We start from the raw sequence: 15820 nt of genomic DNA, 5'->3' as shown, positions 1-15820 counted from the left end.
TCAGTCTTAGGGTTGAATCAACCCCACAACTACCCGCTCTAAGGAGACTGTGACAGCAGGAAAGGTCATGACACACCCGGGTCTGGACACTCTGTCCCTGAGGCCAGGGCCGGGACGCCCCCCGAGGAGCCGCTCTCCACCAATGAGAGCCTCAGGTCCGGAGATGATGAGATGCGGGGCCGCTGCTCAGCCAATCAGGCGCCAGGCGCAGCCAGAGGGAGGAGATGGGAGGAGAGGCCGGGGGCGATGGAGACGCGGATACATCAACAGAAGTTTCTCACCTAGGAATGCGAGGGGCGCTCGCGCATCTCCTGCACATCTCCACCTCTGCGCAGGAGGAAAGCCCCAAAGCAGCTCTCTCTACCTCTCCTACAGCTCCCTGCAAACGAGGGCGAAGCTGCTGAGAGCCCCTATCACTGCTGACTTTTAATGTTGTATGCAAGGAGGAAGAGGGCGAGGGATAACTTGGTGCTGGACAACTGACCTGCGGCCCGAAGGGCCTCTGGGGAGGGGGTGCAAAAGAGGAGCGGCTGGTCTCGGGGACTCCATGCGGGGGCCATGGACAGGGCGGCGCTCCTGGGACTGGCCCGCCTGTGCGCCCTGTGGGCAGCCCTGCTCGTGCTGTTCCCCTACGGAGCCCAAGGAAACTGGATGTGAGTATGAAGGTGGCAGGGACGCATCGGGTAGATGGCAAAAGGGGTGCCCAATCCTAGGGAATTTTCAACTGAGGCTGGGGGAGAAGGGCGGGGACCCTCGGACGAGTGACCTAATTTTTCGGAAAACATCTGGGATTCGGGAGCGGCTTACTCTGCGGGCGGCCGTGTCTTACAGGTGGTTGGGCATTGCCTCCTTCGGGGTTCCAGAGAAGCTGGGCTGCGCCAATTTACCGCTGAACAGCCGCCAGAAGGAGCTGTGCAAGAGGAAGCCGTACCTGCTGCCGAGCATCCGAGAGGGCGCCCGGCTGGGCATTCAGGAGTGCAGGAGTCAGTTCAGACACGAGAGATGGAACTGCATGATCACCGCTGCCGCCACCACCGCCCCGATGGGCGCCAGCCCCCTCTTTGGCTACGAGCTGAGCAGCGGTGAGTCCTGGGACCTTAGGGGTTGTTGGGGGACGGAAGGCGGCAACTCCTCCACCGGTGCCTCCAAATAAAGTAAATAGCGCTATGTGGTCCTGTAGCTCTCTAAGTTCCAAAAGAGGCCCTTCAGTGCACGGGGATTGAGAGCTACAGAGGCCAGACCTGGGGAGCAGGTGCGAGCTTGGAGGGAGGTGACTCCCCAGGTCCAGAGCGGAGCGCTCGGGGCTGGAGTTCTTCCTCTTTCCTGAGGTGCCCCGCCAGAGTTGGAAAAAAAACTCTAATTCTCCTAGCCCGCCGACCCCCTCGGACCCCGTAGCGCCCCCCTACGTGGGTGACCAGCTGGAGAAACATGATGTCGGCAGCGGGGAATGCGGCTGCCGCATCTGCTTTGATTTAACCAACTCCGCTGCGCACCAAGTCCTGGACAAGTAGGCTAATTGCAGCGAAGCCCCACCTTTATTGGCTCCTATGAGCACCGAGTTGACAGAATAATGGTGATTTTTAAAGCGACTGTCCGTGACCACCCAACGTGCGGCTAACCTGAGCGGGACCACTTGTGCGCTCCTCGTTTCTTTGGCCTTTCTATCTCTTCCCTCCTCGGCGCACTCCCGCGGCGCGGGAAGCTGCAGGAAAACAAAGTTCTGCTTCCACGTGCGTAGTGACTTGGTAAGGATAAAGGTACAGGGAGCCAGGATTGTTCCTGGAATATCAGCAGATCCAAAGAATGTTCGGACTGGGACGCTGAAAGATGCGCTGTCGTTTTTCACGTTCATTTCCGTTCCCCCTCCGCCTTTGACCCTTCTCCACGGAGTCCCTGCGCGAACCCCCGCCGAGCTGCGCACCTCCCCCGCGGCGTTTTGGCCGTCACGCCCTTCCGAAGGAGCCGTGGCCCCCGTAGAGAGAGAAAAAAAAAGAGAGAGAGAAAGAGAAAGAAATAAAGAGAAAATAGATGTGTTCTTCACAGTTGCTGAAATGCATCAGCTGTTGAAAAGGTTTATTGGACAACGGGCATGAAACTGTTTCTACTCCAAACTAAACATCTGGAAAGAAAAAAAAAAAAGTTGCCTGCTGATTCCCTTCTAGTCCACTTTATTAATATTTAAATGGACTTTAATTTTCAAAGATTTTAGCTCAAACTCTACTGCAGGTGTGCTAAATGCATCATTTTCAATATGCAATATTTTTAATAGAATTACGTTTTTGCTAGTGATATTTTAATTATCTTACCTTTCGTTGCCTTAAGACTGTAAGAGGACTAGCTAATACTATATAAAATGTTTAACCGTTTCATGTTAATGTGAGATTAATCTTTAATGTGAAAGTATACCGCACCGTTTACTAATTGCTTTGGTCTTTCCTTAATTTTAATTTTCATTCTGACACGTATTATTTATGCAGATAAATCACACCAAAATGTTCAGCTTGTGTTCTGTGAGAGCACACTTTCAATTTAAAAAGAAGAGTAGTCTAGTTTTCTTTGGGTGTTGTATTACCGTTTACAGTATCTATGCAAAGAATTTTTAATTCAGTATGTATTACTGAGCTATGACTGTCAACTATGCACTGAACTGGGTGCAAACATACATTTCAAATTTAAAAAATAAAGAGATGATTTTAAGGTAAAGGGATAATGTATGACCATGTAGAATATGACAATCTGTTCAAGTGGAATACTGAAAATTAATATTGCTTTTTAAGAGACTAGAACAAGAGCAAATCTTCCTTTCTAAATGTGTACTCGTTAAAGCATCCATTGTAAGCAACTGAAAAATTACTTGTTTAGTAAGATGATGAGTAGGAGGCTTTGTTCTGAACATAAACAGAGAGTTGCCTGGGTCTCTAATTTAGCAATTTATATTTTTTCTAGGCACCAAAGAGACAGCATTTATTTATGCTGTTATGGCTGCAGGCCTGGTGCATTCTGTGACCAGGTCATGCAGTGCAGGCAACATGACAGAGTGTTCCTGTGACACCACCTTGCAGAACGGCGGCTCAGCAAGTGAAGGATGGCACTGGGGGGGCTGCTCCGATGATGTCCAGTATGGCATGTGGTTCAGCAGAAAGTTCCTAGATTTCCCCATCAGAAACACCACGGGCAAAGAAAACAAAGTACTATTAGCAATGAACCTACATAACAATGAAGCTGGAAGGCAGGTATGTATTAGAAAATGGAATAATCAAAATTCAGTGCCTTTAGGTAAATAACTAGGATTACACATCCGGATGAAACTGTCCAAATGACTTAAAAACCAAACACTGGCAGCCCTCAAGTGGGATCCTGAAAATCAATATTGTTTTTAAAAGACTACAGCAGTAGAAAATTATCCTTTCTAAATATATATGCATTAAAGCATCCACAGTAAGCAACTGAAAAATTCCTTCTCTGGTAAGAGGATGAATAGGAGGCTTTGATTAGAATAAATAAATATGCATGTGTGTGTGTGTTTGTGTGTGTGAGTGTATATTCACGTTTGCATATATATTACATATGTGTAATATATATGTATATATATACTCTTTCATGAATATGTACTAACCACAATTTTGGTTCTCTGATATGAGTTAAACCATGTTATAGGATGTGTTTGTGGCTGTATATTGTGTATCTCTAAAACTTTAATTATAATATAATAGATGCACAATGCCTGTAGGGTTCATTGGTTCTACCCGCTTAGTCGTGGAGCCAGAATAGGGTCTACAGTGTATGCCTTTCTAATAGGACTGAGTCAAATTTCATTTTCCCCAATTTGAATTTTTATTATGTTTTTAAAAATCTACTTTTTAGTAGATGGCAATGGCTCCTAACCACGTTGTCAGTTTTGTACTTAAACCTTTTTCTAGAAAACATTCTTAGGGAATGCATACCCTTAATTAATATTTTTTGTAAAGGAAAGTTTTTTTTAAGGGTAGTTATTTTATTATAAAGCAATGTAGGTTAATTTTTAAAATTCATAAATACTCCTAAGCGTAAAGAAGCTATAGATACATTAAATCTATAGATACTTTAAAATATCGGTATCTTAAAGATACAGAGGAGGTACATTTGAAGAACTGCTACGTAATTAACATCTTTTATGAATTCTACATTTTTATACTATTTTTTTAAAATGCATCATTCTTGTAGCTAAATTCGACTTATACATATTCATGTTAGTGAATATTGACACAATAAAGTTTGAGTTCTACAACATAATTGACTTAGTTGGCAATTCATAGTGACTTTTCTAAAGAGTCTAAATCTTTTATATGAATATATATTTTCTATGTTGCAATAAACTTTTTCAGGACAGGAATATTAGCACATATCATATATTTTTCTAAATATTCAATAACTTATAAAGGTCCAAAAGTAATTATTGCAATTTGCCACATTCTTCTGAAATAAATAAAACAAGTTGCCATATCTCTTAGGAATCTTAAAAGTATATGTTGCATTTGTTTTCCATTTTTGGAAAGTGAATAAATAGAACCTATTTAGAATAGTTACAAGTTACCTCCAGTTTTCTTTACTTAGTCCATTTAAAATACAAAAACAGAAAAGTCAGTAAATATATCACCGTAAGACTTCAAATTCAAATTTGAATTTTAATTCAATTTAAATATTTAATTCAAAATAGCAAAATTTAGAAAGTAGGAATGTCAGTAAATAGCTATGTAACATTTTTGTATTTTTGTTTATAAAAATTTTAAAGTTACTTTATTTCACTAGAATAACTCTTGCCCAACACCATAGTTATGCACATGTCTCTTACTCTTAAGGTTTTACATTTAAAAAAAAAAATGAATGAGATGTTGCTTCAATATAAATATTATCCAATAAGGGAATTTTTATTATTTCTAGCATATTAATTTTAAAAAATATGTTCTTAAAACTCTGGAGTTAAAATTAGAGATAAGATTATTCAAATTAATATATTTTTAAAACAAGGAAACAAATACATGAGTGTTTTGTTATCAACAGACCTTAAATCTCCTTTAGCCATTTTTTAAGTAAATTTGGTAGAGATTTTTAATAAACTAGAAATTCAGAACACAAAAACTCATGTTGTGATTGAGTCTCTTAAATAAAATCATCCTGGGACCTATAAAAAACCCTAAAGCATTCTAAAATATATTTTTATTAGTAACATTCGACAGCTATTTGGTTTTGTTTTATACTGTGTGTTTTTCAAATTAGGTAGTAATATTCCTCTCTGTAACTGTTAATATTAATCTTAAACTATTATTTATATTCTGATTTTATTAAAAACACACTTCTTATTCACCATTAATTTTAATCCATTTTTGTTGGCAAAAATAGTTTTCTAACATTACCTAGGTTCTTGCTATTATTCTAACTGACTTGAAAACAATTCAATTTATGCATATATGTACATTTTATGTAAATCTCTGAGTTTTCTCTACTGAATCATTTTTTCACATTGTTCATTTTTGGTTCATACTGTTTCACATTTAGATGAAATCCTAAAATATTAGAAAACGTTTACCTGGTTATTTGGTAGGTACTATGCTGGTGGTTTTGTTGTTGTTTTTATTTTCTCATGAGGTATTATAATTCGACATAGTTTTGCATTTTTCTTTCTGTTGGTGGCAAAAACAAACAAACAAACAAACAAACACCATAAAAGAAGTTTCCTGGTTATTGTCTAACATGGACGAGCAATCAAGTCAGTTTTTTCAGCACTGGCAATTAGGATTTTAATCTGATAGGCATATTCTTCTGAGTAAAATCCAGGTCTGTATTCAATTGAGTTGATTTTCTTAGCCTCAAAATCACAAACTCAAAATGTAGGAAAGCGTTCAGAGAAATGTGGGTACTGGCGCTTAGTAGTACTGTGAGCAGGATAGATGATTTTCTAACCGCTAACCTTAAATACTCTGATTCCCACTTGGTTTCTGACACCATTCCTAAAGTTATGACTCCAAGAATAATGTTGCTGAATGGTGATTGGCTAACAGAATGATGTGATGTCTTCCAGGGGCAGAACTTCTGGGAATAATGTGACTTGGAATATTTATGGGTATTTCTTTTGGTGTGCTTAAAATATTTCCATTCTTCCCATGTCCACCTCATAAACTTTTAAGTTTCTCTACCCCATAATTTGTTTTATGATGAGTAACTCAACAAAGTGGGAAGGGCTCAATCCCAAACTTTCATTGACCTATTCCAAGAATATTTATAAGTAGTTGAACAACACATAGTGTTTTGCTTTTCAGTAGGTTCGAATATATTTTTGGACAGAAAGGGACAAAATGGGTCAGAGGAACAGGAATCCTGCGTACACCCATCCAACCTCATGTCGCAGTTTTTATAAAAACTTAGATCATCTGATAGTTGAGAAAATGAAATGTTAGTCACAAAACGTTCCACAACAATTTTCTGGCCATTTTTGTAAAATTCGGACAAAGTAATTTACTGAAAAACAATCACCAACTGCCACATTACCTCTGAGTCAAAATTGTGGAACCCATCAGTTCTTAAACACTTCTCAAGCAGTTTCTATGTTTACATTAAGTATTAATGATGCATCTTTCCTATTTCACTTCGTTAGACATTTATCAAACCAAAACTTACACAAGGAATACAGTAGATTAAATGCTACCCTCCTGATTGCTCTGACATAGTTTAAAAATATTCCACCAAAATGTGCACATCTGTTTGCAATAGTTAACAAAACATTCCTCTGTTAATATCGTTATAAACCTTAACAACTCAACTAGAGTAGAGAAAGGAATTTTCTCATAACCACACAGCACTCATTCCTTTGCTATTCTCTTATGTTCCTGTTAGCAGAAAATGATGGTGATATTGCATCAGAATGGCTATTTAACATTAATTAAGAATCCTGGAGGAAAATCTCCAGAATACACTTTTTGGGGGAACGTTCGTGCAATTTCCATAAATATACTTGCATTTTCCACTTTTATTTTTCCTTATTCTACTAAAATTATCCTGATGCATATAAATACCTTATATTATTTACCACCAGATTTACTCATGTAAGACAAACGTTTTAACCAGACTTTTTCTGTAAAATTGAAATAATAAGTAACTGCTTACTAACTAGCTAATATGTGCAACAAATTTCTTCCTCTAAAACTGAATCAGATAAAATATTTATTAAAATGTGCTCTGAGAAGCAGAATTCTAATTCTGTAGAATTAAACTTTGTGTATATGTGTGTGTTTATCTGTCCTTGAATTTTGCATTTCATCATTTCTGTGTAGTGATTACATTGCTTTATTCTAATTCCAGATTGTCCAAATTCTTTCCTTGGAGTATTATGGGGGTATAATATTTTAAATTCCATGTCAGGTTATTATTTTTTCCCTTGAAGTTCATTTATGTTTCTGTCCTAGAATATATATATAGATAGATAGATATACCTATAAATAGAATATTCTAAGAATATGTATATACCTCTATAGATGTTCAAAGATACAAAAATAATATATATCATATATAATAAAGATATTATTTCTTGTATTATGTTTATTGTTAGGGACACCTATAATTCAAAGGTAATAGAATAAAACTCTTTAAATTGTCATCACTGAAAAATTATAAATTCCATGTATGTATGCAAAAGGACTAATTTTCTAGGAGAGAAACCTTTCTGTAATTTCAATACGAATTCAGCAGGTGATGTAATTGAATGTGAAAATCAGTCTCTCTTTTTATCCTTCATCATGATGTAGTGCATAACTTTCATAGAATAATACTATTGTGGATGGGGCTAAAGCTAAGGAATTGAAAGAGAGAGCCCAGCCGGCTCAAAACAATACCATTAACCTCTTAGCAGTGACACGTGTTTAAGAAGGTGGTTTTTATTACTCCCTCTTGATTCAGTTTACCAACAGAGGATGAGATAAAACTGTTCAAGCAAGCTGGACCAATTATTCAATAAGTATTTGATGAGCATCTACTCTGTCCCTCATGCTGTACAAATTGGTAACATCTTACATGATGTCTGAAGTGGCTAATAAAAGAAAAAGTTGGCTCCTCAGTCATGATCCAGGTAGAAACAGCTTTAAATCACTAAGTGATGATTGTAAAGAAGGCTGATCAACTTAAACATGGAAACATATATTGTTATGCTTTTAGTGTTCTTTGGACAATTGTGTTTTGTTATTACCCAGCACTGATTAAACTTTTCCTCATAACTTTTGGGAGCTTAAAATTTGAACAAAGATAGACAGATCACATTTATCTGAACAGTTTATTGCCCAGAAATGTTTTAAAGAATTGAGGGTTTTGTGAATATGAAATGCCATAAATTTAAAGAAACAAGCCTCTGTGTCATACTTTATAAATTGCTGTCATACAATCACAGGACACCTTTTGCCCTGGGTTAAGAAGAAATAGATAAATCTATTGGTTTCTTAGTTTTCTGAATTCAAAAAAGGCTTATGTGCACTACTAAGAAATATCAAGCATTGCATAAATCAATACCATATGCTCTTATTTAAGGTTGCAAATGTTATTATTTGTGTGTAATATTGTCTTATTAGATAGTTCAGACATTTTTAAAATTTGTTTGAAAACGTAATATTCTGCAAACATGTCAATGTCAGCTTTGGTACAAAATAGCAAAGTGTGGACCCCTGTCATTTTATTGTTTTGATAAGAATTGTAAGTGGAATTTAAACTGTGAGGTTTTTCCTTTCTTTGGTGAGATTACATATATAATTTCCAAGTTATTGAATGGATGGATCCATCTTTCATTTTACCCGGCATGTTGACAGAACGTCAACTTCACAGCTAGCCCTGACGATTTATTAATCTGTTCTGCCATCGTCTGGGGATTGAAGGAAGCTATGCTGGCTAGCCTGGTATGTAAGAGATTAGAGTCCCAAACTTTTGAAATCTCTATATTGTTTTTGCACCCTTAGCCTTACTGGAAATGTTTCTCTCAACTCTAACTGTACCTTTTTTTTCAGAGAAAGGGGCTTTTGTTTAGACCTTAGTGTGTGCCAGGCATTGGACTATTAGAAATATATGTAGTTTCATTTAATTTCTTAGTCTGTTTCAACTGAACTTAGCACTTATAATTGAAAAAATTACATAAACATTATCCCCTTTTCCATGCTAGGATAGTGCTACTGATTCATCAAGGATAGGGCATGTGTTTTGAATTAATTTTCCAGAAAAGGAGAATTTGCTGGGGAGAGCCACCATACTGTAGCCCCTTCTCCTTTTGACCAACTAAACCAGATTCGTTATAGTTTCTCATGTGGCCTGGAACCAGGGGATAGCATAGTTCACCACCTCCACCCCTCCCTTTGTATGTAACTGACTTTCATAGTGATCAAACTTGAGAACTCTCAATTGAATCAATAGGTCTCATCCTTGGATGCTCATTAAAATAATCTCAGCAGCTTTGTGAAAGTCCCATGGCCTGGACACCCCACCCCCAGCCCAACCAATGAGATCAGAATCTGAGAGGTTTCAGCATTGGTTATTTGTAAAGTTCCATGACGTTTCTATGCACCATGAGAGCTGAGGGTAACTTCTCTCTCAGTGCTTTTCAAATTTTAATGACAATCTTGTTAAAATGCAGCTTTTGGTTCTGTAGGTCTGGAGTGGGGCCTGAGAGTCTGCATTTCTCACAAGTGGTGCTGGTGTTGCTGGTCCCTGAGCTGTATTCTGAGTAACAAGGTGTTGAATGGTATCAGGAACATACAGGCATGTGTGAGCATCCTACCACATTCAAAATTAGACCAGGGATTAGAAATAGAAGTCATTTCCCTTTGTTATCACAGATAATCTCCAATAATAGTCTGGTCCACTACTTTAAATACAGCTTGGAAAGGTTTGCTCTGAAGGGTCAAGAAATTTGGACAAAACATTTGGGACAAAAACAAAAAGACAATACATTTGAAGCCTATGCAATTTTAAAGATCATTTATGTTCAAAACCATCATTTTTATTCGAGGAAATACAGCCAGAAAGTTAACTGATTAGATTAACTGTGCTTCTGTTGTTGAGTAAAACACTTTATGATTGATAGTTGAACACGATTACTGTTGGTTTCAGGCTGTCGCCAAGTTGATGTCAGTAGACTGCCGCTGCCACGGAGTTTCCGGCTCCTGTGCTGTGAAAACATGCTGGAAAACCATGTCTTCTTTTGAAAAGATTGGCCATTTGTTGAAGGATAAATATGAAAACAGTATCCAAATATCAGACAAAATAAAGAGGAAAATGCGCAGGAGAGAAAAAGATCAGAGGAAAATACCAATCCACAAGGATGATCTGCTCTATGTTAATAAGTCTCCCAACTACTGTGTAGAAGATAAGAAACTGGGAATCCCAGGGACACAAGGCAGAGAATGCAACCGTACATCAGAAGGTGCAGATGGCTGCAACCTCCTCTGCTGTGGCCGAGGTTACAACACCCACGTGGTCCGGCACGTGGAGAGGTGTGAGTGTAAGTTTATCTGGTGCTGCTATGTCCGTTGCAGGAGGTGTGAAAGCATGACTGATGTCCACACTTGCAAGTAACCACTCCATCCAGCTTTGGACAAGATGCCTCAGCAATACACAATGGCATTGCAACCAGAGGGGTGCCCCTCCCTGTACAGCTACTAAAGTTGACTCTTGCAGTGGAATCCCCAGAACCTTGGACCTCTCTGAGAGTTTCCCTTACCTGATCGACATATTTTCCTTTATCTGATCAACCCATTGATCATGTGGATTTCTTGGGATTCTAATGTTGAAAAGGTTTCTATTCACCTTTTGGTGATTTGGTGAATATATATTGACATACGAGGAAGATAATCTGTTTCCTAAGCAAGAAATAAGAGGAAAGATCCCTCATGCCAGGAGGCCTGCCACACTCAGGATAAGATCCTTGAATATGGAACTTAGTTACAGGACTCAATAATGGTGGGTGAACATTAGTCATTTTTAAAAGACACCTCTTATAGCAATAAGGAGACATTGACATGAATCTCATTTATTCTCTCAGTATTTTAATTGAAGAAATCATACTGCTTGTGCGTAGACAGAAGATGTTGAAAAGTTAACATAAGCATTGGGTGCTAACTTACCCTTTCATGCATTTCCAAAGAAAGGATTCCAAAAAAAGAATCTTCTTAAGTGATACAATATCCCTAAAAAAATGGTCGTTATGGATGTTTAGTGACAAAGAATCAATATGTAAAAAGTAAAATGAATGATTTAGATTTTAAGTGCCTTTTCACTGGGAGAATCTGGAAAACCCTCCATAAGGTATATAGCAATCTTTGATCTTTAGATTCATACTTTTATCACAGACCGGTTTCAACTGTTAAAAACCCACCTCTGAGATACTATGGGGGAGGATCCTGAAACGTGGGAAAAGTAGAGGTAAAAAGTGGAGGTAAAAATACAATTTCATACATTGTAAAGAAAAGCACCCTTTAAACGTGTAAAGACAGTGTTTTGTATAGTATTTTGTTTAAAAGGTTTCGATTTTGTAAATACAGTACTTAAGTTATATGATCTATATTACAACATTTATTGACAAAGCCCAAGAACTAAGGCAGTAAAATTATCTCATAAATAAGATTAGCTTCTTTTTTTTTCATACTACTAACGCTATTTTTTTGGACATCGAAGAGAGTTTAACTTAGCAGTTAGTTATATGGATGTGTATTTCTTGCTAAAATGACAGTTTTACATGTTATAGATTAAAATATGTTGCAAAATATCAAAAATTATGTTATTTCAGCAGTAAGGTTAATTGAATTCTCTTTTCACATTAGTTATGCTTAACTCATAAGGTTATTATAATAAATTATATTAGTAAAAGTCTTAACTGGAAAAATCGAAACCAGAATAGTGATCAGTTTGATTTGATATCCTGGATATTTATTATATTTTATGTAATGCTGCATTTCTATTTGAGTGTTGAGTGGTCTTTCTTGTTTTAATATTCATGCATATGTATTCATCACATTTTACAAGGTTTCTGGTAAAAATTACAGGGCTCTATTTAAGGTTGTATTTTAATGTAAATGCTTATGTTTTTTATGAATTGTTAAATATTTCAGTATTATATACAAAAAATTGATTTTCTAAATTCAGAATGGACAAAGAGAATATTCATTTTCTTATTAATAAGATAAAGAAATGTTTCCCTGCCCTACCGTCTTCATTCTATTTCTCTTTAATTTTATTCACTGAGACAGAGAAGCAATTTTTGAAAAACAGCAAACCCATGGAAAATGTCTCAGGTCTAATATTAAAATCAAGACTAAGCATTTAACTGTGATCGTAACGTTTGACAAAGTTATTATTTACTAAATGAGAGACACCGAAATGGCAAATGTATGAATATAGTGCATGTTTAAAAGCGGTTTTCCAGTCTTTAGCATCCATTGAATAGAATAATCTGAAAATAGACACTCTCTCCTGCCTGTTTTTTCAAAGTAAATCTATTTATCTTCTTTGAACATAATCACCCATTTTAAAAAAAGAGAAGACTGTAGTGTCTATTAACAACCAATTTCTTCTATTAATTAGAAAACCTTTCATAATTACCTTATCAACTGACTGTGAGAATCAGGCAGCCTCTAATTTACAAACACTTGATTACTGTTCAGTCATTCCTTTAAAACAGTGATGCTAATTCTGGCACCTCTCTCTGGGATGCCTAAGCAAAAACTCCTCCTAACTCCAAACCTGTATCTTTGGGTTCTTCTTTTCTTCTTACCTTTGGTATCACCATGGAAGCCATCCTTACATTTCTCACCTGTCTTTTTCATTTTCTTTTTTTTTAGACAGTCTCACTCTGTTACCCAGGCTGGAGTGCAGTGGCCTGATCTCGGCAACATCTGCCTTCTGGGTTCAAGCAATTCTCTCGCTTCAGCCTCCCAAGTAGCTGGGATTACAGGCATGTGCCACCATGACTAGCTAATTTTTGTATTTTTAGTAGAGACGGAGTTTCACCATGTTGGCCAGGCTGATCTGAAACTCTTGATCTCAAGTGATCCACCCACCCTGGCCTCCCAAAGTGTTGGGATTACAGGTGTGAGCTACCGCGTGCCCGGCCATCACCTGTCTTATTGGCTTACAGCCTGCTCTTAGCCCATTTCCATCCCACTCCCAGTCATGGTAGAGATAGCACCATGGTGCTCCTGGGAACACAATTCTGGGACCCAGTGTCTCCTATGTAGTCTAAACCACATTGCCTGCATTCACTAGGGCCCCTTATGTTGCAAGTAATGGAAAACTCAACCCAGACTGATTTAAACATTAAATGTGTTGACTCAGTAACTAAAAACTCCAAATTTGTGACTGGTTCAGTGGAAGTTTGATCCATAAACTCACACCATGTTCGCTGGGCTCAGGTCTCTCTATCTCTTTAGGCTGGCTACTAGCCAAGTCTTCTACTTCAGGGTCTACGCAGTGCTGTGTCCCAACCTCTTCCAAACTCTCCCACCCCCAACATCTCCTGGCTCTCTACTTTTCTTAGCAACATGGCTGCCATGCTTCCAGACCTCACATTCTCCTACCTATCACTCATTCTAAGGAAAGAGGGGTCCCATCCTCAAGAAAAGAGGTTCTTTCCTGGTTTGCTCACACAGATGGAAAGAAAACCTTTTCCTTCTCAGAGGGTTCAGCAAAGGTCTTCTGAGTCTCAATGGTTCTAATTGATTAAATGTGCCTCTCTGAAAAAATCACCATGACCATTGGGAGTTTTGGGTAAGCCGTAGCTACACTGATCCATTTTGAGGCCATCATGACCCTGGAAGTGGAAGTGGGATTCCCCAGCACTAAAATTACACAGCGTGAGAATACAGAGGGTAGTGGTTTTCCCAAAGGAAACCAGGGTGTTATGTTACAGTAAGGAGTACCTGGGTGCTGGGCAGCAAAGATATTATATGTCTTAGTACTAGTGAGTTGTTTAGGAGACAGTTTTTGGTATCACATGGAGCTCACCCCAGACAAAGCAAGCCATAAGCACTGGGGATTATGTATGTGGGTACGAAGTGCTTTGATTTGTTTAAATACCTTGCATAATGTTAAAGGGCGAAGGGAGGTGCTCCAGTGGATTATTTTTCAATTTAGGAGTTCAACTTCTTTGTAAATTTGGAACTGCCTAATAAAGGCAATGGTAAGAGGCAATGATTCATCCTGAAACGAAGTCAAGAAAAACATATTAAACAATATTATCTGTAACATCTGGATTAGGAAGTTGAATAATTTTCCTGATAACAGTACTTTATACAACATTAACAACACATTAATTCTCTTTAATATAAACAACTGCATTATTTCTTTATTCACAATTTGGATGATAGTCATTTTGTTCTGTATTTTAAGAGACCATGATAGTTATATTAAAAAAAATAATAAAATTTTAATTATACACATTAGATGCTGTGACCTTATGTTTTGGCAGCTTTAAAACCATGTGATATGCACAGTAAGGATTTTAAAACACACTTTAATTTTCTCCAGGACTGTTAGTACTAATATGATATTTGTTTGTACTTAGTTTAAAAGGTGGAAACAGCAAAGCTTCTCATCAAAGTATTTATTTCTACACAATTTGGTGAGTTGCTCATCCTTTTTGCATCACCTTCCAAAGGTCATCAAAGATTGAGAAATTCAACTCACTATTTAGAGGCAGGTAGTGACCTGGAACACTGATTACCTTGGGTGATTTGAGGGAAGAAAAATTTGAATCCTATCTCCAGAAACCTCAAATACTCCTCAAGACAAGCCCTTCTTAAAGAAAGTTGACTGTCTTCTTTTTAAAATTAATTTAAATTTTACTATAGACCAGATGTGATAAATCATGACATTTCTTGGGGGCAAGACGATGATGACACATGGCACGGCATGACAAGGAACACAGTGATATACCAGGAAAGGACTAATTTACTTTGAAAGAGTAAATAATATTAGCAAATACTTCCATAGCACTTAGTATATACCTGTATTAGTCTAAGTAAAAAATATATAGAAAGATACATATAAAAATTCAATCTTCACAACAACCTTTTAAAGTAGGTACATTATTGTGGTTTTCATTTTACAGCTGAGGAAACTGAGACACACAGTAAGTTCCCAGCCCAAGGTCACACAAAATGATCTGGCTTCAATGTCTGTGCCCTTAACCACCACATTGTTATTGGGCTTCTCACAGTATCAAAATTGTCAGACTGTGTTTACAAACATATGCCATTTAAAGAGTTTAGGAGATTTATGAATGTAATGAAAGTTACAGGATGTTCTTCATGGTTTGGTTATATAAACTTGGTTGAAAAGTAGGGAGCGAACTGGTGGGAGAGCTGAGATCTTAGAATTTACTATGAAATAAAATTAAAATACACTGCCTCTTGATTACTAAGCCCAAAGTGACTTACGCTGACTTCTATTTTAGATTGCAATGTGGCTAACAGTTGGATTGCGCAAGAATCTAACAACCATTCCAAAAGAAAATAACTAGGGGTAAAGATCAAACTAATTTAGTGTGACATAAAATAAATACTTACATCCTTTTTATTGCTGTGCTTACAGCCAAATGTTACATAAGGTGTTATTTTTAAAAGATGGATTAAAATTTACTATTTGTAATGGTTTACACTCATATCCAAAGGAAAACCACTGGAGGTGGTTTGCACCAGATTAAAACCTTTTGAAACAAAATCATACTAGCAAAAGTGGCCTCTCTTGTAAAGTAATAAAGGAGAATCAAGTCAACACAAACTAAAGTTTCATGTGTGACTTTATAATTCGCAGAGTAAGT

The 15820-nt window shown here is 37.5% G+C and overlaps 1 protein-coding gene across 1 annotated transcript; it reads left to right on the top strand.

The window, feature by feature from the left end:
- The first annotated feature begins 210 nt into the window (after nucleotides 1-210).
- Nucleotides 211-12334, top strand: WNT16 (Wnt family member 16). The gene is made up of 4 exons (XM_033193918.1): nucleotides 211-653; nucleotides 832-1082; nucleotides 2947-3233; nucleotides 10117-12334. Exons 1-4 carry the CDS (start codon nucleotides 559-561, stop codon nucleotides 10579-10581), a joined length of 1098 nt encoding a protein of 365 aa, XP_033049809.1. The 5' UTR covers nucleotides 211-558; the 3' UTR covers nucleotides 10582-12334.
- The last annotated feature ends 3486 nt before the right edge of the window (nucleotides 12335-15820 follow it).

This window comes from Trachypithecus francoisi, unplaced genomic scaffold, assembly GCF_009764315.1.
Source record: "Trachypithecus francoisi isolate TF-2019V2 unplaced genomic scaffold, Tfra_2.0 Lachesis_group4, whole genome shotgun sequence".
Taxonomy (NCBI): Eukaryota; Metazoa; Chordata; class Mammalia; order Primates; family Cercopithecidae; genus Trachypithecus; species Trachypithecus francoisi.
Note: the sequence above shows the minus strand (reverse complement) of the source record. Positions and strands in the feature narration are given on the sequence as shown.